We start from the raw sequence: 24,161 nt of genomic DNA, 5'->3' as shown, positions 1-24,161 counted from the left end.
GAACCCGCCATCATGATTGGCCCCCGCGTCGAGAACAATATCAAGAACGCCCCGAGGCCGTGGGCCAGTCAATGCATTCACTGGATCCCGAATTAGCATTGACCTGTCATCTCCTGTCCTGGTTTCTTTTCTTTGTCCGGGCCCTATCAATCTTGGGCCACACGAACCCGTGGTGCTCAATGCTTCCAATCTCAACAATCTATCTCCAAAAGAATGAGATCGGGATGGACTATTCACTGACCAGATCGACCCTGGAGAAACAGATATAAAGGCCCTTCAAACCCTCCAGATCACTGCTTCTTCTCTTCATCATCCACACTCATCTCCAAACAACCAAATCTTCTATCCAAACCAATCTTCCTTCCAGGAAACCCAATCAGTCAACATGTCTCCCTCCGTCAAGAACACTGCTATTGTCAAGGGTATGTCTACTCACCACCCACCCCTTCCAATACACCACAGAACCAACTAACAAAAAAACAGCTTCCCCCGGTGGCGGCTGCGTTATCATGTAAACGCGCCCCAATAACTCACCCCCGAGCCAGAATTCCACCACCACACCAGCCAACTCGTTAACTGCCACGCCTCAAGACCAAACATGACCACCTCGGCTTACTTCTCACGTTCCGTTCTACCCAACCCCTGACAATAGTCAGGGCCACTCATATATGCTCAGAAAATCAACAAAAAAAATATCTCGAACCCTTGGGAGGAAGACCAACGGGCCCGTTGGACAGGGGATGACTGGTTGTTTGTGTGCCTACCTCTTTTTTCGCTATCCTGTTCGCATCCGCTCCTTTTGTGGTCTTGTCGTCTTGGTTGCTGGGAATTCTTGGTCATGTAGGATGGGATAGTTTGAATTTCATACATACTTTGTTTTAAATTTTTCTACTTTCGACTGTAGCATTCTAAATAATGTAGGGCTATAGGAGAATATACAGAGTAAGGTAGTACTGCAGTTGTACCATGGTACTGAGACTAGTCTGGACTGTTACTAGTTACGTTGTGCATGTTCGTAGCCTGGTTGCTTCTGTGATACAGGTCAGGGGTTGTTTGCGTTACCTTGGTTCCTGGATCTTGGGACTGGGTTTGTATAGTTTGTTTTTGTGCATAGAGACTTATATATGACATAGTCAATTTTTGCACTGTTGGTATTTAGCTAGTCAGGATGTATTTGGTGGTATTTTGGCTTGGAAGTATGCGGTACAATTTGTATATTTTGCCAGCAACATTAATTATCATGGGGTGTCTGATCACCACAATTTTTTTTTTTTTTTTACCTTTTCTTTATTTGTTAAGAAAACGGAGTTGTTAAATTACGTAGTGTTGAATCTCTTATTGGTTATTTAGTGTAGTAAAAGGGATATTGTCTGTTAGGACAGGTGGAAGTATAAATGGATGGTTATATATATTTTTTTGACTGTTATGGTGGGCTGGAACTTGACGCAAAGTTGTCGTCACGCTGGCAAGCTTTGACTTTTGGTTGCACTTGAAGATTGAATATGCTAATAAATATGAATATATATGTGTATATGTATACCAAGTTTTACTTTGTTCTGTGGAAAGGTTACTGGGAAAGAAGATAATTGGAAGTTTTTTCTTGTCTTGTAGTCACGAGTTCATCTGTAGCTTGGTCGTGTATTTACAATAGCGACAAGTGAAAAGATAAATATATATCAGAATGCAAGCAGATCGTTTATTTACAAAGCTGTCTCCTTCCGGATCTTGTCAACCCTCGCAACATCATCCATGCTGGGTTCTTGCAGCTCGTCATCGGCACCAACGAAGGCGTCGCCCACGGCATCCTCCACCTGTTCTACAGCATGAGAGACGAGGCCCACGGACCGGGCCATGCCTACCTGACACATGTTCTCGCCGACGGCAGATTCGATCTTGCCGTCGCCGCCGTTCTGGGTGAGATCACTCTCGAAGGCGTGGAGGAGAGACTTCAGTGGCTCCAGGAAGCGGTTGCGGAAGTAGATGTAGGTTTTTTCGAGTTGGAGTTGAGCACGGAGGGTGGAGGATGACAGAAGAATGTAGTAGAGACTTAGGGCGGCATGGATGGATGGTGTGAGAGTCTGAGAGAATTTGATCCATGATGCTACGATGTCGGAGGAGACGTTTAGGAGTAACTCCGACGAGTTGAAGAGTAAGGGGAAGAGGATGGAGAAGTAATGTGGGTTGATGAATATGTCGGATTCCGGTGAGCCAGAGGGCTTTTTGTTAGCATCAAGAATTTCATCTTTCAGCCACCCTATAGCACTGTCCCTGATCAGTTGGAAACGATCATCTTCAAGGACCAGGCGAATAGTCTTGAAGCGGACAATGTGAGACGGGTGACTGTGGAGAATGGTTCCAGGGATGCGTCTGATGGAGTTGTAACTTTGTCGCGTTGTGCAAGCAGTTAGGGATAAGATGAAGCGTCGGAACTCTATCTCAGTGGAAGGCTCTCCGATTGATCGTTGCATAGAAAAGACGGTCAATGTCAGCAAAGAGTCCAGTAGTGCCTGAGGCTGCCCAAAGGCAATCTCGTCCGGCTTATCGTGAGCACCGACAAAGTTGTCAAATATCTGAGCCAGCTCAGGGAAGACGGCAATCGGGGTGACCTGTCCCGATGAGAATAGTTCGGCCATCGCAGCTCGGGCAGCCAAAAGAAGCAAAGCACCGTGCCTCTCAAGCGGAATCTCTTCCACGTTTCTAGGTGGTTCATCGAAGTCTAGCGGCTGAGGGTGTTTGTCCGCCGGCTGCGAGACGACTGCAAGAAGCTGCTTGTCATCCAACCCGAAGTCTCGAGAAAGAGCCTAAAAAGTCAGACACTGAATCTGTTGGCACACAGGGTGGACCTACCGTAATTTTCCCCAAAATCATGTCCCTCTCACTTAGTTCTTTGTTATTGGCAAATACCTCCGTCTCCGACACTTGGCCCGTCAGATGCCTTGTCTGAAGTTTCTCCTGCAAACGAATTGTCCATGACATTCCTGGATCCATAGGCCCCGAAAAGCTCAGTATGTAGGACTTTATCAGCTCGATCAGACCGAATTGGAGGAATCTCTTGATGAGCGCTGGCTCGTTGTTGCTCGGGTTAGGCGATTGAACCTCTGCCTCTGGGTCTGGCGCAGAAGCTTCGGAGACTCTTAGCACGCTGGATTCGCTTGCAGCACGGGGTGGTGGTGCAGGCCGCTTGGAAGGAGACACGTCTCTGAAAAACTCCAGAAGGGCAAGGGTTGTCTCGTTCGTCGGCATCAGGGTGTACGCTTCCAATACGGCTTGTAGAGAGGTTGCAAAAAAGCGACTCGGAGATTTCGTCTGGATGCGAGAATGAAGGATGGATAACATGGCAACGAGGGCATTGAACTTCAGGACATGCCGTGGGAGGTTATTCTGTATATTCGACTTCTCCGCATCTCTGTCGGTCGCGGCTTTCAGTTCCGTATCGACGGGTTCTGTATCATGAGCGGCGGCGGGCTCTGCTGTCTCATTCTCTTCGTCGTCGTCGTCGTCGTCGTCGTCCTCATCCTCAGGTTGCAGTTGCATCAGGGCTTCGGACACCCGCAGGATGACCTCCCTAGGATTACCCAAGCGGGCGATATCCTGGAGACATTCGAGTGACTGAGGGAGCATGGGCAGCAGCAGCTGGACTAGATCCCAGCCAATATTGGTTGTCAAGACCTCATCTTGCAAGAGCTTGTGGAGAGTGGGCAAGCGAGCGGGGGTCAATTGGTACTCCAACAAGGTAAGGTAAGTGAGGTAATCGGTTGCTGGGGGCAAGGCCTGAACGATAGGGTCTTCTTCCTCAGCCATGATAGTTGAGATAGCACCAATGCAATGCGATGAGGGGATGACGAGGAGGGGAGGAGGAATAGGACTCAGGAGTCTAGATCGACCAGCGTGAGTGCGTAAGCGCGGGACAGTTTGATACTCACATGATGCACGGGCCCTATGATGTCATCCCTTCCCCTGATCATTAATATAAGGATATAAGAAAAGTTGAAGGGTCCCCAACTTAGCAAACCATGGGGGACGATAGGACTATTTGAAGTCTTTTGCTACCTGTGGTATATCATTCAATGCGTTACCAGCCTGGTACGTTGCGGGCGTTGAGAATTCCATTCGATATATATATTCTGTCTTAAAGGAAGAATTCAAAAAACAAAGAAACTAATCTTCACCCCGGGCAAAACAAGAGTAACGTGCATGCGCCACAGATGACCCGAAGGAATGTCTCGAGATAAAAGAAGACGAAGTGTCTACTACTTTCTAATACAGTAGAGCTTACATCCTCTCATTTCGTTTCGGAATTGGTTTAGGAGACCAGAACATCAGGTGACTGAAATCACCTGACAAGGGAGGATGGCATTAGAAATGGATTATTCAGGATTCAAAATCAAGCAAACGAACGGGGGCCATTAGCGTATTTGTATGTCGACCAAAAGTGACTAGACTATATGCAATAGTGCTGACGATCACTATATGAGGAACGGGCCAAGGATGCATAAAAATGATCCATGGTAGTCAGGGGGACGTGCCCAGGAGTTATGAAGTTATGAAATCGATTCCAGAGCATAAGGGAGACGATCTCCCACGATCTCCCGGTTCATTCGATTGCTGAAGTATACAAGTGTAACACAAGTGTAACTATCAATGCTTGAGAATTAGCTTATTTTTCGTTCTATTTTCTGGGAAACAAACAAGGAGGGCAAAGCATGCAAAATCCAAAAAAGTAAGCAAGGCAGGAAGAAGGAAAAATAAAAAAGATAAACTAAAAAAAAATAAAAAATAAAAAAAAAAAAGCCAAGCGGGAGGTGCCGATAAACCCGAAATCAAGAAGGATGATGACGCTGGATGCCAACGGTGATTGGTGGTAGCAGGTTCTACCTCCATTAAGGCAGATCCGCCTTGCAACACTTCCACATCCGCGCCGTACCGAAAGCCATCCTTCCCACCTTCAATTCCCTCTCTTTGGCTGCTCCAGCGAAGCTCTCTCCTCTTAACGTAATCCACGGGCGAGCGGCCATCCCGGGCGAGCGGCCACGTCAACCAATTTCAACCACGCTTGAAGAATCTATATATTTCAACCACCAACTATGCCACCAAAAGCAGCCAGAAAGCTAAAAGATTCTATTGAACAAGAAGGTAGAATTCTACTAGCAATTTCAGCTATTAAAAAACAAGAAATTCGCACTATAGCTGAAGCAGCACGTATCTATAATATTCCACGTACTACCCTTCGGAGACGCCTGAATGGCCATACTTTTCGAGCCGAAACGCGCGCCAATGGCCATAAATTAACTCAAAATGAGGAGAATTCGCTGGTACACTGGATTCTATCGCTAGATCAGCGTGGAGCACCTCCTCGACCTGCTCATGTACGAGAAATGGCCAATATCTTACTTTTAAAGCGTGGTTTTAGTGATACTCCTACTACTGTTGGTGAAAACTGGGTATATACTTTTATTAAACGCCGTGAGGAGTTAAAAACTTAATTTTCTCGCCGCTATAACTATCAGCGCGCTAAATACGAGGATCCTAAGCTTTTACATAAGTGGTTTGAGCGCGTACAAATCACTATAATGCAGTATAGCATTCAACCGGACGATATCTACAACTTTGATGAAACTGGCTTTGCAATGGGCTTGATATCTACTACTAAAGTAGTTACTCGAGCTGAGTTAGCTGATAGACCTTTTCTTCTACAGCCAGGGAACCGGGAATGGGTCACTTCTATTAAGTATATTAGCTCTAGGGGGCCTCTTCCACCTTGCCTTATCTTCAAAGGCAAAGTCCATATTGAGGGCTGGTACGAGATGGGTCTACCATCAGACTGGCGTATAGAAACGAGTGCAAATGGCTGGACTACCGATGAGATAGGTCTACGTTGGCTGCAGCAGCTATTTATACCTTTTACTGCTGGCCGTACGGTTGGTCGATATCGGCTTTTAATACTCGATGGTCACGGTAGTCATTTAACACCTCAGTTCGACGATATATGCAGTCAAAACAATATTATACCACTCTGTATACCTGCGCACTCATCTCACCTACTTCAGCCGCTTGATATAGGCTGCTTTGGCCCCCTAAAACGCGCGTACGGACAGCTGGTTGAGAATAAGATGAGATTAGACTTCAACCACATCAATAAACTTGACTTTCTTGAAGCCTTTCCTCAGGCGAGAGCTCAGATATATACTACTAGTAATATCTGCAGCGGTTTCTCAGCTACTGGTCTTATTCCTTTCAATCCTAAGCGTGTATTATCTCAGCTAAGTATTCAGCTAGCAAGCAACACCTCCAGGTAGTAGACCTAGTAGTAGGTCTACTAATTCAGTGCCTAAAACGCCTCATAATCTAAAGCAACTACAAAAACAGGAAACTACACTGAAGAAGCTGCTTAGAGCTCGTACAAAGAGCCCTGATTCGCCTACTAAGATTGTGATAAAGCAGCTTTTCAAAGGCTATGAACGAGCTTTAAATAAAGCTACTATTACAAAGCAGGAAGCCAGAGAACTACGCGCCGCGCATGAAAGAATACTTAAAAAGAAAAAGCGCTCTACTAGACAGCTGCCTATAGAATCAGGCGCTTCAGTTCAGGAAGCTCAGGAGCTTATACAAGGCAGAAATTCTACTATAGAGCCTATAACTACTGCCTCAGTAGATATAGGCGCTCCGGTAGAAAGCCAGCGTATACGTGCTCCACCAAGGTGTTCTGGCTGTAATATACTAGAACATAAAATTACTCAGTATCCTAATCGTCAGACTATTTAAATTTTTTATAGAAATGCACATTTTTCGGTGTTTTGAATAGCTTCATTTCTAGGAGGTGCGTAGAGTTCTGGTGTGGTGGCCGCTCGCCCGGGATGGCCGCTCGCCCGTGGATTACGTTACCCTCTCTGCTCTGTATAATACGTCCCGGTAAACTTCTTGGTCCAACTGCGTGGTTCGCTTTTCCTCTTTGGGGTTGAATTGAATCCTTGGGTCACTTTGCGCCTCCATTGTTCGATTTCCTTATCCCTCCTTGATTGAAGATCCAAGTCGACCCAGAACTTCGCGCACAGTTCCGTCTAGAGTCTGGCCGCCTACGGTGTCTGACTTTGAATAATAATAATCCTAGTATAAGTGGAGCAGTCTCGGGGAACCACGCGACTGCTCTCCACCTACGTCTGAGGAGTCAGAAGCCATAAGGCGAACAACGACCCTCAAGAAACATTGACAATACCTGTTTCTCAGACGCGTCGAGCTTGCTTTAGTAATATACAACGCAATGGCAACTGAAATGCAGTCCTTCTACACGCCCTCGACCTCGACGCACATCTCCTCCCACGCTCCAGCCGCGGTCGACGAGCTGATTAATAAGTACTCTTCCACCATGTCGACCTCTACGATCCCAAATTCCTCCGGTGTCAGCCATCTGACGATGAAGAACCCTCGCCGGAATGTCATACAGCGGTTTGCTGATCGTGTCCGCCTCGAATACTACCGGTACGAAGTCACATTCGGACTCTACGTCATGACGCCGGGCGAGAAAGTCGTGGCCAACTCCTTCGTGATGGTGGTGCTATCACTGCTTTTATGGGCCCTACTGCTGTATTTCCCAACACTGCTCTACCAGAAGCTGATCCGCCTCGTATGGCTCTTGACCGGCCACAGCAGCGAGGAGATGGGTGCCGCTTTGGGCATCTTGGAAACCCACGTTGGCTCTCTGTCTTCGTCATTTTCTGGGGAGAGTGCGTTGTAAGAGAGACCGAGTCAGCGCGCATGGTATAAATATACATCTCAAAATTTCGATGCTGGTATTCCTTCTGCATTGGTGCTTTTGTATCGATGAGACATTGGGAGATCATTTCTGGTGGTATGTCTCGTTCAGCCTACTCCATATCACCGTGAAAGCTAACGATGTTCCGTTTGCTTCCTAGATTGTTACATATACTTTGTTCTTTATTATGGAGTTCGCACGGGGCGTTTTGGTCTTTGTCTATACTGGAAAGCGGCTCGCCGCAAAGATTTAATGAATTGAATGGTAAGGACCGACTTATAATGTGAGCACGAGTACCTCCGGGCTTGGGGCAAGAGATAATGTGTACTCGAAGCTGGAGTGTCCAGCGGGACCTAATGCCAGACCGCTTGGGCCAGAGATCCGCCTTTTTTGTTTTCTTTCACATATATGCTGTTGATTCCTTGACTACCGGAGCAAATGTGGACAGTCTGTTGACTACTACATGATCATTGGTACGCGGTTAGTAATGCTTAATGTCAAAATACGAGTCCATGTACAATAAACCATATGGGATGTTAAAGTACATGGGTGTTAATCTACATGAAAAACACTGAATTAGAGAGCTTAGTAGGGGTGAGTTGTATAAATAAAATACGATCAATTCTCACACTAAAAATTGCGATTTGTTGAGGATAGACGTCGGGGTGGCAGAGCAGAAAAAAAAAAAGTTAAATACGAAGTATGTACAAACGCCACCGTTCAATAGGAACAGGACTGGAGTAAACACGAGGCTAGTGGTGGAGATAAAATCATACTCCGTACACCAGCCACAAAAGACAGCTCAGCCTTAGGGATTTGGTCGTCATCCAGGAGTGCGTGGCCGGGGGTTTCACTTGACACTTGGGTTCATAATGACTGCTGACGACGATAATTGATCGGCAAACCCAAAAATAGTGCCACACCCGCGAATTCGACTGCCTAACATCACTTTCTCTGACAACTTCAGCCCTCTTCTCTATAGTGAATAGAAAGGCATATCATTTGTTCAGTATCTGAATCGTCTTTTTTGTTTTCTTTTGCTTTTTTCTGCATAGAACTCTTCCGTCTTACCATTTTCTTCATCCGACACCTTTTCTCCACTATCCTTTGTTGCGTGCACATAAGCTTCCGCATTCTCTAATCCCCGATAGCTTCTTAAGGGGTTGCCTGGGTTTCCGCCATTGTCGTCAGCCGCCAAAACGTGGCCGTGCATGGGTCAGAACGTTTGATCATCGACTCTTCCTGCCCGTCAACTCGGTCAGACCGTGGAATATATTTCCTTTCCCCGCAAGAAAACCATAATCCAACTTCTTATCACATCAGCGACGACCGCCAGAAAGAGAAATTTCTTTGCGTTCCCCCTTGCCTTATCGGCTGACCATTTAAGATGGCAGCGAACAGCTACTACAACACTGGGTACAGCAACAACCCACCCACGTACGAACAAGCCAACTCTCATACAGACTCGTTCCATCGACAATCACCAGCGCCGACCTACACGGGCCCTAGTGGACACCCCTACGCGGATTCCGAACCCCCTCACATACGAGACAGCCAACATTCCTTAGGGTCCGATCAGGGCGCGTATGTGGCAGGCGGAAGGTTAAACGAAGGAGACCATTATGCAGAGAATATCCCTCTGAAGGAGAACACTCAATACTCAAACGGCCCACCACCTGCCAACTGGATGCAGCAACCGACGCATTACCCCCCAGACCCTGCCATGTTGGAATCAGCGCCCAACCGAAGTAGAGGGAAGAAGAAGGGCTTCTTCAAGAAGAAGATCCCATTCGTGACCTATATCCTCACTGTGGTACAAATTGCGGTATTCATCGCAGAGTTGGTCAAGAGCGGTATGTCAGACCTCAAGCGAAGAATTACAAGAACTAGTTGGACTAACTGGCCCTGTAGGACAACTCACCGGATCCCCGATTCAGACGAAACCTCAGTTCAATCCGATGATAGGACCCTCGGCGTACATCCAGATCAACATGGGAGCGCGGTACGCACCATGTATGAAGAATGTCGACAAGGTACAGAACTCTCCGGTGGACTTCCTCATGCCTTGCCCGAATTCAACCACAAATGCTTTGGAGTGCACCTTATCTGAATTGTGCGGCTTCGGCGGTGTTCCAAACCCGCACCTCGGTGGTTCCCTCGATGATCAGCCGGAGCCCAATCAGTGGTATCGGTTTATCGTGCCTATATTCCTTCACGGTGGTTTCATTCACATTGGTTTCAACTTGCTTTGTCAAATGACGATGGGAGTTGATATGGAGCGGATGGTCGGGTGGTGGCGGTATGGCTTGGTTTACTTCGCTAGTGGTATCTGGGGGTTCGTCCTTGGAGGTAACTATGCGGCTCCATTCCAACCGTCTTCGGGCTGCTCAGGTGCCCTGTTTGGTATCCTTGCACTTTTCATCTTGGATCTTTTCTACACCTGGAAAGAGAGACCGTCTCCATTTGTGGAGTTGATTATCATGGTCCTTGGTGTTGGAATTTCTTTCGTCCTAGGTCTGCTACCGGGCCTGGATAATTTCTCCCATATTGGTGGGTTCATCATGGGCCTGGCCCTCGGTCTCTGCATTATGAGATCGCCGAACGCACTTCGGGAGCGTATTGGGCTCGCCCGTAACCCCTATGTGGCGATGAGTGGTGGTGCTGGTCCCACTTCCGATGACGAGAACAAAACCACGACCGGCCCAAGTTTCGTCAACCTCTTCAAGGGACGGACGGGCCCCAACTCGTCTTCAGAAACGGCTGGTCCCTTGGGCTTCTTTAAGGGCCGGAAACCACTGTGGTGGGCATGGTGGTTGGTCCGGGCTGGAGCTTTGGTTGCGGTTATTGTTGGATTCATCCTCCTGATTGTGAACTTTTACAAGTACCCTAAGTCTAATTGCTCGTGGTGTTATAGATTGAGCTGTTTGGTAAGTCAAGATGCTCTCGGCTGTATTTGATCACTAGCTGACTGGTAATAGCCCGTGCACGATTGGTGTGAACAAGGCATGGAGCCCTTCACAATCACCAATACCACCACCACTACCGGCAACTGATGATGTGTACCATTTCTTTCGCACTTCTGCTACTTATTGATGACTCTGTCGCATTTGTTTACGTAACGATTCTTCCTGCCTTCATAGCTGTAAACTGTTTTGGGCTCATACTCTGTTTCGGGACATCTTCACGGCATTTGACTGGCGGCGTTGGATGATGATTGCCGCTTATTTCCTGTGGATTTATTGATACCCTTGCAAGGGCATCGCGCGTATAATCACTTTTGTGATGAGCGTCTCCGAGATGGAGACGAATGGGATTTGATGATTCAATTCTATACCTGTATTAAACTTCGCTATGTAGAGAAAAATACAGCCATCTGGATAGGCTTATACAAAACTAGACTGGCCTCTGTGGCCTTGTCATTGCGCGTACTTTGAGGTCGACACGTACAAGTGACGTGGCTGAGCCACTGATAGCACAGCCATGAAGACACTCTAAATTTATCCTGTCCTGACACGGATGGGCTCGTTTGCCGTAATACCGCGGGCGGTAATTACGGACGATTCCACTCCCGGCGATCCTGACGGACGATCGATCCGCTTCAACCACCACTTGATTTCGTAATTTCCTTCTCTTTTCTTGGCTTCTCGAGTGCCCTTTCACTCTGTCGGTTGTTGTCTGTCTTGTTTTTCTGTTCCACTATTGCTGCACCCCTCTGTATTTCATTTAATCTCTTAAATCTTACTATTTACCATTAACCCTTGGGTTTTCCGTGGCCTACCGCGGAGTTGGAGGAAGTACTGCTTATCGCGATGAATTAAGTCTCTTAATCCAGATAGACTCATGATAAAGCCATCGACTGGCTCTATAGTGTACCTCAGATACTCACAATGGCGACTTTAGCCGCCTCACCGCCATCGTCACCGTCCTGGCCCAAACGACGTCCTCGGGCTTGGGCTCTCCGATGTGAACGCTACTGCTGCGCGGCGGCGTCTTTCTTCCCATTAGCATTCGTCTACGGTTTGACAACATGGGCGGTCTATGTGGAAGCCAGTATTGGTATAAGGCCGTCGCGAAATTCTTGGATCGGTGGGTTACTCCGGTGGTAATCGGAACTCCGCTCGAATGCGCATACTGACTGCTTTGGACCATCAGGCCTACCCACTTCGATTATCGGCATCGCCCTCTATATTTGTCTTAACGCCTCGTATAGCGTTGCGGTGTTCACTGATCCCGGCTCACCACTATCGAGCAACAGACGACATGAATATAGCGCTCTGCCGGTTACGGAACTGCCGGAGTTCACTTCATATACCGTGAATTCCATGGGAGGATCCCGGTTTTGCAAAAAATGCCAGTGTCCTAAACCGGATCGGGCTCATCACTGTTCGACCTGTAAGCGATGTGTTTTGAAGATGGACCATCATTGCCCGTGGCTCGCGACGTGCGTTGGGCTGCATAACTACAAGGCCTTTCTCCTGTTTCTTATTTATACATCGATATTCTGCTGGGTTGATTTCGCGGTGGCATCGAGTTGGATCTGGACCGAGGTACTCAATGATACGCGGTATATGGACACCATTTTACCCGTCAATGTGGTCCTGTTGGCGATACTTGGAGGGATTATTGGATTGGTGCTGTCGGGATTTACCATCTGGCACATTAGTCTTGCCGTGCGTAACCTGACCACAATCGAGTGTTTGGAAAAGACGCGCTATGTATCTCCGTTGCGGAAAGCGCTGGATCGTCGCCGCTACGAAAACATACTGGGTAATGGTCACAATGGCCATGAAAACGACGACCCTGAAAGTCTCGGGCATCGGCTTCAGGACTATGGTAATCAGATCTTGGACGCCCATGCGAATGCGATCCCCGGAGTCACACGACCGGAGGAGGGAGAGGAGCCCCTTCCTGCCTACTCTCAATCGGGTCCCGGGGGCACTCCCGCCCAACAGGCCCTGTCGCGATCATATGCGGACTTGGAGAGGCAACGCGAGCATGATCGGTACCATAGTTATCTTGACGAAGAGGATAATGAGAAGATGCCGAACGCTTTCGATCACGGATGGCGTCGGAATCTCTTGCACTTATTCGGTGACCGGCCACTTCTCTGGCCAATTCCTGTGCACACTACGACTGGTGACGGTTGGCATTGGGAGCCCAGCTCGAAATTTATCGAAGCGCAGGACAGGGTGCGACAGAGACGGGAGCGGGAGGCTAGTGAAGAACAACAATACTATCGGGACCTCTACCAGCGTAACATGAACAACAGTCGGAGCTGGCTTGGGACGGACGCAACACCATCGATGTATATGCCCCACCAGCCGTCAAACGTCTATCAGGAAACCGAGCGCCCTGCAACGGGTGTATCGATGAAGACCTTGGCACCAATGTCACCGCGTCCAAGACCTGGGGACAGTGATTTCGAAGATGTTGAGGAGAGTCATGATTTTCTGCAAAGTCGGAATGATCACTTAAGTGCCCCGCGAAAACCTGGGTTGCCCGCCAAACAACATGGACAATCGGACGAATGGCGAGATTGGGATTAAAACTGATCACGATCTATATTTAGCGTCATTTCTTTGCTATTTTCCTTTTTGTGCATACTATGATTTATGTAGGTTATACTGTGTTCATATTACAGACGGATGTCCTCGTGGGCGCAACGGTTGCATGCTAGGCTAGAAGCCAGGAGTTATGTCGATATCAGTCCATAATGATAGAAATTTTGATGTTATGTTTCGTTATTTTCTAGCAAGTGTCTGATCAGACCCGTAGTAGTCGTGGCCGCTGTTGATGCCTGAAAACAACGGCAACAATAGCCCGCAACGTCATTCAGCGACTGGACAGTTGGCATTATCTTAATCTCCAACCAACCAATAACCCATTCTTCTTGTCAAACAACCCCCTGATGGCGTGCATATAGTCGCTGCATGTCCTTAGCACCGCAGCACACGCCATTCACCAAATCACCTCACCAACCATAACCTCCCAAACAACAATAACAACCACCACCAATCGCCCGCGCTAACACCACCAAATCGCAAATCCACTCCATAATTACTCCAACGAGAAGAGGCGCACCTCAAGCATACACTCAAAATGTCTCCCTCCCTTCGTCGCCTAATGAAAGAAGCCGCCGAGCTATCCGCCTCCCCTTCCCCACACTTCCACGCTCAACCCGTTTCCGATTCCAACCTGTACGACTGGCACTTTACAATCGCCGGCCCCCCGGCTCCCTCACCTTACGCCTCGGGAATCTATCACGGCCGCATAGTTCTACCCCCAACGTACCCGCTCCGGCCCCCGAGCTTCCGCTTCCTTACCCCCTCGGGCCGGTTTGAAGTCAATCGGGAAATTTGCCTCAGTATCTCGGGGCACCATGAGGAGACGTGGCAGCCTGCGTGGGGGATCCGGACTGCGCTGCTGGCGATAAGGAGCTTCATGGACGGAGATGCGAAGGGACAGGTCGGTGGTTTGGATGTCTCGGAGGAGGTGAGGAAGGATTATGCCCGCCGGAGCGGGGATTGGTGCTGCGAGGTTTGTGGGAAGAGCAATGAGGCCATTCTAGGACAGTGGAGGGATTATTGCAAGGAGAACGGGGTGGAAGTTGGGGATATGGGCGATGAGAAGGTTGTTTCTCCTGCGGCTAAGGAGGAGGGCGAGAAGGGTGATACCGATGCGACTCGACAGGAGGAACAGCCTGAGAAAATAGTGCAGGATGAGCCCGTGGCTGTATCACAGAAGTCAGTGCCGCAACAGCCGGCTCCAGAAGTTGTTCAGGCTGCGTTTTCTCCTCCCCCTCCTCCTTCTACGTCTGTTACTACTTCTACGTTGGTACCAGGGTCGAGTGTGCAAACAGATTTCGCGGCGCCGGCCCCGCGTCGACCTGTTACTTCGTATCCTGCGCAGGCTGTTGCTTCGCCGCAGTCTGAGGATCCTTGGCTGGATCGAGCTATTATCGGCGTGCTGGTTGCGCTGGTGTTCATGATCCTTAGAAGGATGGCTTGCTCGGAGGATTAGTTTGGATTATGGTTTGTTTGGATTTGGTCTACTATGAGTTCGTCTATGTTTGGATTTCTCGGAAGTGTTGGGTTTATTTGAGCGGTTGGCGTTTGGATGAATAAATGAATTGGGTATTTTGGAGTGATTCTACAGGACAGGTTACTTGGTATCATCTCCATCTTTCAATTTAGCGAATTTATTGGAGTACAAATGGTTATGTTCAATATGGAGACATTTTATGATCGCTCTTGAGTTGTCAACTGTCGATATGTAACTCACTTATAGACTCACCCGAACATCCCCGTTCTATACCGCAGTGTATATGCGCCCACCCCCACCAGCAAGTTGAGTCAGAAAGGTTTTTCAAAAGCAAACCCGCAGCAAGGAAATGAGTCTAAATGCATGTATTCAGTCCAATTCCCTCTTGACACCACTATACAGATTATCTGACCAGGTAAGTGCCGAGTCACCCATGCCGTTTCCATTGTCCAGACCACAATTGGCTCTCACGCCAGATAGTCGCTCCACCTTTTTCATGTAGATCTCGACTGACTCGCGATAGTAGGAAATTCAAGTATCCACTCGTTATCCCCGAGAGGTAATCAGCAAGATGTCTGAGTCCGAAGTCCGAGCCCACAGACTATACCACTAGAGATAAATATTGCGACGTAGACCTTTTGTTCAAATCAGAGAACCTATATACCAAAAGAGTCAAATAAGGAAGAACAAGAGACCAAAATGTCAATCGACGATACCCCTAAACCCCTCCAGATCGTTATTATCGGTGCTGGCATCGCTGGACTGAGTGCGGCTATTGCTCTGAGCAAACAGGGTCATCATGTCACTGTAAGTAACTCATTTGCATTCATCGACTCTCTTATAGCTATGAAGAGTCAACGTATATGACAGTCAACTAACAGACGCAACACAACAGGTCCTTGAAAAATCCAAGTTCGCCAGAGAAACGGGCGCAGCTATCCACGTACCCCCAAACTGCACGGCGATGTTGCAATGGATGGATGTTGATCCAAAGGACTTTGGAGGGACATTGATTGAACAGGTATGAGACCTACTCAACTATGGCCTCACTGAAACAATCAGGTAAACAAAGACTTAGATACCATATAGATCCATCGCTATGATTCCAACGGCGAACTGAAGTACTGTAAAGAGCTCTCTGGTATCCGTGACCAGTGGCAGGCTGTATGCACCTACATCTCTACCCCTACCCATACCACCGAGTCAAATAGAATAATATCAAACTAACAAAAGCAGGAGTGGTACCTCGTCCACCGCGTCGACCTCCACAACTACCTCAAAGAACGTCTCGCCCGAACCCAAGGCACCCTCCACCTAGGATGCAAAATCACCCATATGGATATCGAAAGCGAACAACCCACCGTAACCTTAGATGATGACCGTGAATTTACCTGTGATCTCTTACTCGGCGCAGATGGTCTACATGTACGGTCACTATCCAACCCACCAACTAACCTTTTTGCAATACTAAGAATAGAATAAAACTAACGAGCAAAAAAGTCCATCCTCCGCACGCACATCGTCCCCAACTTCCCCTCCCCCTACCCAGAAGGAAAGTCCACATTCCGATGGCTCCTCAAAACAGATGACATGAAGAACGACGAAGCCACAAAAGACGTAGTCGGCGATCCAGGCGTATTCGTCGAATGGGCAGGCAACGACAGACGTCTCGTTGCGTACCCGTGTTCAAATAACAAGATTTACAATCTATGTGGGTTTATGCCGACGGCTGAGTCGGGGAAGTATGCTGAAGGTATGTATCGTGTCTTTTCACTTACATACAAACTACACTATTTGAGTGTCTGGCAACGAATACTAAAAAGCTATGAAAATAGGCTGGCAAGCAGTCGGCGATAAATCAGCTTTGGCAAAGGGCTTCTCGGGTTTCGCTCCCTCGGTCCAAAGGTTGATCGACATGGCGGGTGATGATCTGAAGGTGTGGGAGTTGGCTGATATGGAGAGGATGCCGACTTGGGTTAGGGGGAGGGCTGCGTTGGTGGGTGATTCGGCGCATCCGTTTCAGCCTTGTATGTTTGTTTTCTTTTACCCTTCTCTTATCTCTAGTTGATTGTGGTGTTTGACATGGATGATTGTACTGTTGATATGAAGCTAACCAGATAAAAATAGATATGGGCCAAGGCGCCGCAATGGCCATTGAAGACGCGCTAAGCATAGCAACTCTCCTTCCACTGGGTACCAAAGCCGAGGCTATTCCATCCCGACTAGCGATCTATGAGAAAGCACGCCAACCGCGGGTTGATTATATCTTGAAGTGTACCCGACTGAACGGGGCAGATGAGAATGATCCGTCTGTGGAGAGGATGACTGGTAAGATTACTCTTTGTACTTTGCATAAGGATGCAGGTCGGGGATGCTGACAAGACAATGTAGCTGCGGAGATGGTCAAAGTCATGGGTATTTGCTTTGACCATAATGCCATTGAGCATTCGAGGCGGCTTTTGGAGGAAGATGAGCGGTGTTGATTGTAGGGTTAGGGTTTGTAGTATACGTGCTGTTGATGTAGGGTAAGGGGTTGTGCTGCATTTTTCCATGTGTGCTGTACGTATATACATGTCATTAGACTGTCACTTGGATATATCTCTTGTAGAAAAGTATGGTGTTATCAATAAGTATCTGCTCTACTAATGTTGGTATTCCCAAAGTCACCCAATTGGCATCCAACGGCGCTGTTCTACACTAACCATCGTCACGTCTTCACCGCAGGTAAACCCCCATTTAAAGCTCGGCATTCTTGCTATAACACGGGTATATCATAAAAAGTTCTCTTTATCGAGATAATCCCTTCCTAGACTATAAAACCATCATGTACTATGTTATGCTGAGTCAACCGAGCACTGAAGCACTGTTAAAAGCATCATGAAACCCTGACAGTAAAGCGTCTTAGCAATCCATGTCAATTGCCCAGATAGACAATTGTCGGATCGAACGAATACCTCCAACAAGATCGATGGCGAACACAGTACAGAAATGATACTGACATTCCACTGAACTTTGGTTGGCTTCGACTGGAATTACTCCAGAAGCGTGTATAATAGAACTTCTCGGCGAAATACTGGCGTCTTCATAGAAAGCCTCGTTACTTGAGTGTCCCAGGTACAATCACCCAGACTTTGTTTCTTCACCTTATGTGTCCCAGCGTACTGTTTCCACTTTCTTTTAGCCTTGGGTAAGTAGTCATTGGCTGATTTGATGGCGTGAGCTTGTATAATGAGGAGAAATATGTCTCGAAGGCCAAGATACATTATGGGATGCGGTAATGGCTGGTAGGAAGAGAAGCAAACAACACGACATCTCCAAAACCGTCATCGAGGAAGGGATGTACGGCACATGTACAGCGTACAAAGTACGTCTTCTGCTTCTTGATGAGTTGTAGCATAAATGCTAACATAAAGCAAATTGCTATCATCTTATTTTCGATCTTTGAAGGCGGGTGCATCCTCGCCACGTCCGTAGATCTACGTGTGCGAGTGAAAGGCCTTGCGGATATGGAGCGTACTAGTAGACGTACTGACACTAGTTCCTACAATAGGCATATCTCCTGATATCGTGGCGAGACTGCAGGTTTCTTGACGGCGGGGGTAAGTAGTGGCTGGTGGAGCTCCCGCCGAATCTGCAAAATTTTTTCATCACTTTTTTTCTGCTTGTCCTGGCAGATCTTTCTCCTAGCACACCTCGAATGGAGAGTTTTGGCCGTGTGCGAAGCCAGGGAAATGACTAAAACCGGGGTAAATGCTACCTCGTGGCCAGTTGTAGTCATGGTTTCTCTAAAACCAAGGTGCTGGGATGATCCGATACTACTGCTGTAAATAACAACACGATCGAGGGTGTGGTTTGTCCTCTTTCAACCATGTTTCCTTGCGTGTATGCCTACTCTGAGCCGGGTGCTTTTGTTCGGGTACAGCAGCATAGCATGCCTTTGCAAATGCAAATATAACCGGGAAGGATCCAATATTGGGTAATATGTCGCAGTGGGGGGATGAACGTGGGAGGCATTGGTGGGTGTCTAGGGCTTGGAGCGGGCGCCGTCTGGGAGGTCCTGTTGGCCTCCTGCTGTCTCATCCTCCCTTTCTCCGAATGCTTGAAGTAATGCAACTCCGTTCTGGGTTTAACCCAGCAACAGCACAAGTTCTCACCTACGACCCTCCGCCACTTTCTTCTTGCTATAGGATCTGTGGGCGTCGATTCAATGATGCCTTTTATATGCAGATTATGTAAAGGTCTTCTTCTTTGGGTTCTCGAAAGTATGTATACACGTGGAACATGAAGTTGACCCCCAGGAGAAGACGCATCGAATAAAGAAATGAGAAGACGGGCTGGGTACACGAATAGGTAGTCCCAGCTTCTCGAGCATGTCCCTCAATTTAGTCATGTTTTCCAAGGTCCGGCTCTTCTGCACTGGGTCACTGATCTGGGATCGGAACCCATGAAAAACATAAAATGGCATCACATGGCGAAAGCTCTCCGTCAGCTGCGTGGCCCAAGTACTCACCACACCGGCGGGGGCAAGAATCAGGGTGGGCTTGTAGAACTTTCCGACCAAGGGCAGAAAGCTCGCCTTGTAAATAAAGGCCAGCGTAGTAAGGGTCTTGCCTAAACCGCAATCATCTGCCAGAATCCCGCCGCGAATAGGAGACCGTTCCTGCTGCAACATCCACCAGACCCCGTTGAAAAAGCTGCCACACTGGAGCAGCGAGCAGGTAGTTCAGATAAAGTAAAGCCCACGTAACTCGGCACGTTTGTGAAAGTCTGCCTGGCGTTGCTCATCTTGGTTCAAGTGAGCGGGCAGGATTTATATAGCTTGATGTCAGGCGAAGCTTGGCCGGTCTCAGTACTAGCTTGAACATTATCATCTTCTCTATTCGATCCTGGTCATCTCGAAGGCCCAGAAGACTTTTAAAGACTAGGACGGACTGTGTGTCCATGAAGTGTTATAAAAGATATGCTTTTAAGAACCTATGGTTATATTAGTTGTGGTGCCTCGTTGCAATTTCAGACGGTGAGCTGTCTCTTAACCATGACTCGGAGATTAATGTAGGTGCACCCTCTGGATGATGTCCTGTTAATTATTGTAAAGACGTATTTTTTTAAGAAACAAGGGAGAGTAGTATGAATGTAAATTTGGAGAGTGATGCTTGGAGATGAGTGGGTGTGAAAAGCAAGCGTTCTTGGATTATTGACGACCGAATAAGTCCTGTCTCTACGACACCAGTTTCAGAGCTATCAAGGCTATTATCATAGTCTCGATATCATGATTTTGACCGTCATTGTGGAACTAGTTGATACAACTACCCAGAATTCGGTGTCACCAACGTCCCCATATTGGCTATCTGAGGGCGCAACGGACGGGGAGACGCAGGAACCGAAGCCTCGCGCTCCTGCTCGAGGACGCTAATATGAGCAGCTTGGGAGGACCTGGCAGGGGGCACAGGAGCCTAACGACATATATTAGCTCCGCTCTCTGCGAAAGCGCACCGACAGCTCCTCGATGGATGAGGCTATTCAGAAGGAAGTTCTCACGGGATTCTGCTCGGCCAGCCGAGCACGCTTCGCCTCCTGAGAGGCCTTGGCGGCACCACAAACAGCGTTCTTTCGCTTTGCCATCTCCAAAGAAACAGAGACGCCGTCAATTCGTAACCCTGGCGGCGCCCCTACTGGGAAAAGAAGCCAAAATTACCGCGCAGTCTTCACTTTCAAAGTGATCCGACCCCCAGCTTCCAACGCCTTCTACTCGGTAAAGGAACAGGCTAGCAGACCACACTGAAGGAGAAAGGTGCTACCACTGTTAGAGGTTACCACATACCCGCACTCTTCTGCGACGAGATTCGTTCCCCCAGCGGAATTGGAGTCTACACGAAGGCTATCGGCGAAAGTAAAATTGTCGTGGAACATGCCGACTCGATCTGGTAGGCTCAGGTTTGAAGCATATGCCGCTTTTCGTAGGCATTTCCATAATCGAGCCCATCTGTAGAAGGAATGATCTATATTCATATTAGAATACTGACAAGTAGAGGACCTGAGCCGCTGAAGGCGGCCTCCATGTTGACACCCGGGACAGCATATATGCCTCAACTTCATCCCAATGCTTGTGATATAAAATCTTAAAACGTCCGTATGGCTAAATATATTGTTCACGTACCAGTTGAGTTTCCACTCTGATGAGTTGGGGTTCGTAAGTCTGGCTCAACGAATTCTTCACCAAAGAAGGAAGGCAAGAATCTAGAATATCATACGAAAGTAACAACACCTCTATTATCTTTCTTGCTAGTTTATTGCCCGGTCTGTTGAGTACTGTATCATCCATAATCAGGAGGGTTGGCAAGTAGAGATCCAGTGGTATTTTCAGAATACCATTTCGAACCCCGAAATGTGGTAGAATTGGAACCACGCTGTCTTTTTGCAATCTTGATCACGTCTTGCCAGAGTATACCTCTATCGGTTTCATGAGTGTAGCATTTGTTGGTGACAGGATTCCTACTGGTTTTCTAGCGGGTCACCCAGGGAGTGGGAGTGTAAGACTATGCATAAATAGCCTGTACTTCATTTTCAAGACCTCAGGAATAGTAGACTGTAGTGAGGCCGCTTCTGGGATATTGCCTTGTTCGAACTGGTCAATCCGGCAGTTTCCCATACATGTTGAATACTTCAACAACCTTATCCAGTGCTGTGAGTAGATGGTCTTCCAAGCTCGCGAGCTGAAACCCATATATGTCTTTGAATGCCTTTCTCCATTTATCAGTGACCTCTCGGTCTTTCTATTTCAAGATGAGGAAGTAATCTTCCTTGATGTTGCCACCATATGCTGCCTCGTTTCCTCGCTGGTTTGAAGACAAACCCCCAGCTTGTAGTTAATGTTCCACAATTCTGACTGCTTCTTCTGAAACTTTAGAGACATGTAGGTCATCTCCTATATCTTTCTCGACGTATTGTTGACAGGGAACGTAATTATCCAGGGAGCAGAGGATCCACTATTATCCAAATCCGGCGGTTCTGATTGAGGAGGACACTCTGCCACCATGAAGCAAGCCCACTCTCCCGGCTTCATGCTGTGATCAGGTTCTTGCATAGACCTTTCTAGTAACCCCTTGATGAAGACCCTCGAATATAACTCTAGTTTACGAGCTGGCGGGGCTGTCCCGCGTAGGTAGCAGAGGCCCTGGAAAGATCTGAAGAGTCTGTCTTTACCAAGTAAAGTGGTTTGGCTACTGCCGGTTGTCCGTCCCACAAGACTCCGTGTGCTGCTCGTTGGGTTGTGGCCCGAATCAAATTTGCGCAGTTGATAAAGATCCACTAGGTGCAAACACCTTATTGGACGATTGACAGAATACAAGGAGAGCTCTTCTCCAACGGGCCCGTAAGTCTCTTCGTACCGGTTCCGTGTGTAATTGAGGCTCGCACTGAGACGCTTACGAAAATCGGTCTTCTAATTAGCCGAAGAGACGCGTGCGAGGAAAGTGTGCAGGTATTTTTGCTGCTGCTGCGAGAATATCGATTCAGGTAAGCGAGACAACTGACGGATGCCCCGAGAACCCTAATTCAGCGGTCTTCGGGTGATGTGACAACGGTATCGGGACAGTCAATGCCCTTCCTTAGTGATCTTTGAGGCAGAATCAAAGTATTGTGCGTTCGTGTAGCGGTTGTGTATCACGCTGCCTGTGTGTTCTTATTCTTCAGCTGGACGACCCGATTGCAAGAGTCACAAGAATCTCCCGAATATGCGGTGGGGATGTTGCCGCTGATTTGTAGATGTAGTTGGGTCCAGCCTTTGGATTTAGGCTTTCTATAAGCCCTTATGGGGTTTGCTTAGTGATGAGGCTTATTACTACGTCAATATGCTCGCAATATCCCATAGTACAAGTCACAGAGGCTCTAAGGATAGGAGCTGTAAGCGCTTCTGTTCTTGGGCCACGGGCTTTGTGGTAACTGAGGTGACTCTCGCTAGTTCGCTTTCTGCACGACACCACCAACGTTCGCTGTATCGGCTAGTTGCATCAAATACAGGAAGCACTCCCATACAGAGCCTCAACCTGTACGCTGCCTTTGGTGCCCCTACTATACTGTAGGATGCAGGATCCAGTTCAGTTGTTGCCCCTCTAACTGGGCGAAATGCAAAGCGAGCTGTGTCCCACAATGTCTCTGCACGAGCTTAAAGGTTCTTCGGTGTCTCAGTGGTGTTCCTAGAAACTGCCATTTAATACGATTTTTCAAAGAGAGTCGTTCCAGCATACATTGTCAAGAATGAATTCATACCGCACATTCAGCCAGTTTCATTTATTCTGCGATCTGGCCGTGCAAGCCAGTTGAATCGCATACAATAGTCATATAGTGCCAATTGCATTATACCAGGGTTTCGAAGTTGAAATCGAGTGCAGGGCCGTCGGGGTGGATAAGAAAACCGTCCGCTGATCTAAGATCGAGGTCCGTAAGTGCTTTTTTCAAGGGTGTTCGGCATCTCTAGCTGCATTATCCGTCCAACCGATGGTAATTGACTAGGCGTTATTCTAGCCGCGGCTTTACTGTCGAACCTTCGTAAATATAATACGATGACACGGTGGCAAAGCTTCACAGTCAGAGGTATCCAAATGGCTGATTTGCTCGCTATATTCGAGCCACCACTGATCACTGGCTTCTGTTTGTCTAACAAAGGTAGTATAGTTATATGTCGAGATAAAGCCGAATCTCCTTTGAGATATGAGTATATAAGAAGCTATTTGACCTGATGAACCCTGTATTAGTATCTTTGTCACCCACTTCAGGTTAACACTGGCATCTACCTAGGACATGTCGAAGTTGGCGCTCCTCCATGTACAATGCGTCCGAGAGTTCATGTGCATTGAAGAAGGGTAGTCTCGGTTCACCTAGGAACAGAAGCCTTTCTGGAGAGTATTGAGGGACGAGGCGTTCACACGCAGCGTAACTGACATAAATGATTTGTTATATTGTGTGTGCTAAGTCTGGCAGTACTTTTGGACTAGTGGGTATATATATTGTGACAATCTGGTGAGACGTCGTGTATTTCTGGGCGGCATAGGCGATGATTATATTGATTATATTCAAAAGGCTGTGCGCAGAGAATCGACGTATTAATTTGATACCGCGGGTGTGTTCGTGTGTGCCAGAACGTGATGGGGTGGAAGAGAATGAAAGAGTATATATAAGATGCGACTACCGCGGTTCGCCATGTGGTTTTCCCGGCTGCTTTGGCATCTTTATCGTTGATGGCTTTTGTACTATGCTTGTCGTTTCGCTATAGCCCTAAACCCATAGTTGAGGGTGTTTTCAGTGGAGCTGTTGGTCTGCGGCCCATGCATTGTAGAAAAAGCGAAATACCATGGGTGGTGACAGTGTATTT

The 24,161-nt window shown here is 47.8% G+C and overlaps 5 protein-coding genes across 5 annotated transcripts; 4 read left to right on the top strand and 1 right to left on the bottom strand.

Moving 5' to 3' along the window:
- Positions 1-1,700: 1,700 nt before the first annotated feature.
- Positions 1,701-3,801, bottom strand: AO090102000205 (uncharacterized protein; the record flags this gene model as incomplete). Its single annotated transcript, XM_001822381.3, has 2 exons — positions 1,701-2,801; positions 2,848-3,801. 2 exons carry the CDS (start codon positions 3,799-3,801, stop codon positions 1,701-1,703), a joined length of 2,055 nt encoding a protein of 684 aa, XP_001822433.1.
- A 5,336-nt stretch (positions 3,802-9,137) lies between these two features.
- Positions 9,138-10,803, top strand: AO090102000207 (rhomboid family membrane protein; the record flags this gene model as incomplete). Its single annotated transcript, XM_001822382.3, has 3 exons — positions 9,138-9,603; positions 9,662-10,677; positions 10,729-10,803. The coding sequence occupies 3 exons, from the start codon at positions 9,138-9,140 to the stop codon at positions 10,801-10,803; spliced, it is 1,557 nt and encodes a 518-aa protein (XP_001822434.1).
- Positions 10,804-11,637: 834 nt separating this feature from the next.
- Positions 11,638-13,296, top strand: AO090102000208 (DHHC family palmitoyltransferase; the record flags this gene model as incomplete). Its single annotated transcript, XM_023236928.1, has 2 exons — positions 11,638-11,836; positions 11,903-13,296. 2 exons carry the CDS (start codon positions 11,638-11,640, stop codon positions 13,294-13,296), a joined length of 1,593 nt encoding a protein of 530 aa, XP_023091721.1.
- A 553-nt stretch (positions 13,297-13,849) lies between these two features.
- Positions 13,850-14,770, top strand: AO090102000209 (ubiquitin-conjugating enzyme E2; the record flags this gene model as incomplete). Its single annotated transcript, XM_001822384.3, has 1 exon — positions 13,850-14,770. One exon carries the CDS (start codon positions 13,850-13,852, stop codon positions 14,768-14,770), a length of 921 nt encoding a protein of 306 aa, XP_001822436.1.
- Positions 14,771-15,490: 720 nt separating this feature from the next.
- AO090102000210 (uncharacterized protein) lies at positions 15,491-16,859 on the top strand (the record flags this gene model as incomplete). The annotated part of the gene is made up of 6 exons (XM_023236927.1): positions 15,491-15,557; positions 15,673-15,812; positions 15,881-15,955; positions 16,028-16,216; positions 16,292-16,544; positions 16,627-16,859. The coding sequence occupies 6 exons, from the start codon at positions 15,491-15,493 to the stop codon at positions 16,857-16,859; spliced, it is 957 nt and encodes a 318-aa protein (XP_023091722.1).
- Between the last annotated feature and the right edge of the window lie 7,302 nt (positions 16,860-24,161).

This window comes from Aspergillus oryzae, chromosome 4 (genome assembly GCF_000184455.2).
Source record: "Aspergillus oryzae RIB40 DNA, chromosome 4".
Taxonomy (NCBI): Eukaryota; Fungi; Ascomycota; class Eurotiomycetes; order Eurotiales; family Aspergillaceae; genus Aspergillus; species Aspergillus oryzae.
This window is presented reverse-complemented; position numbering and strand designations above follow the sequence as displayed.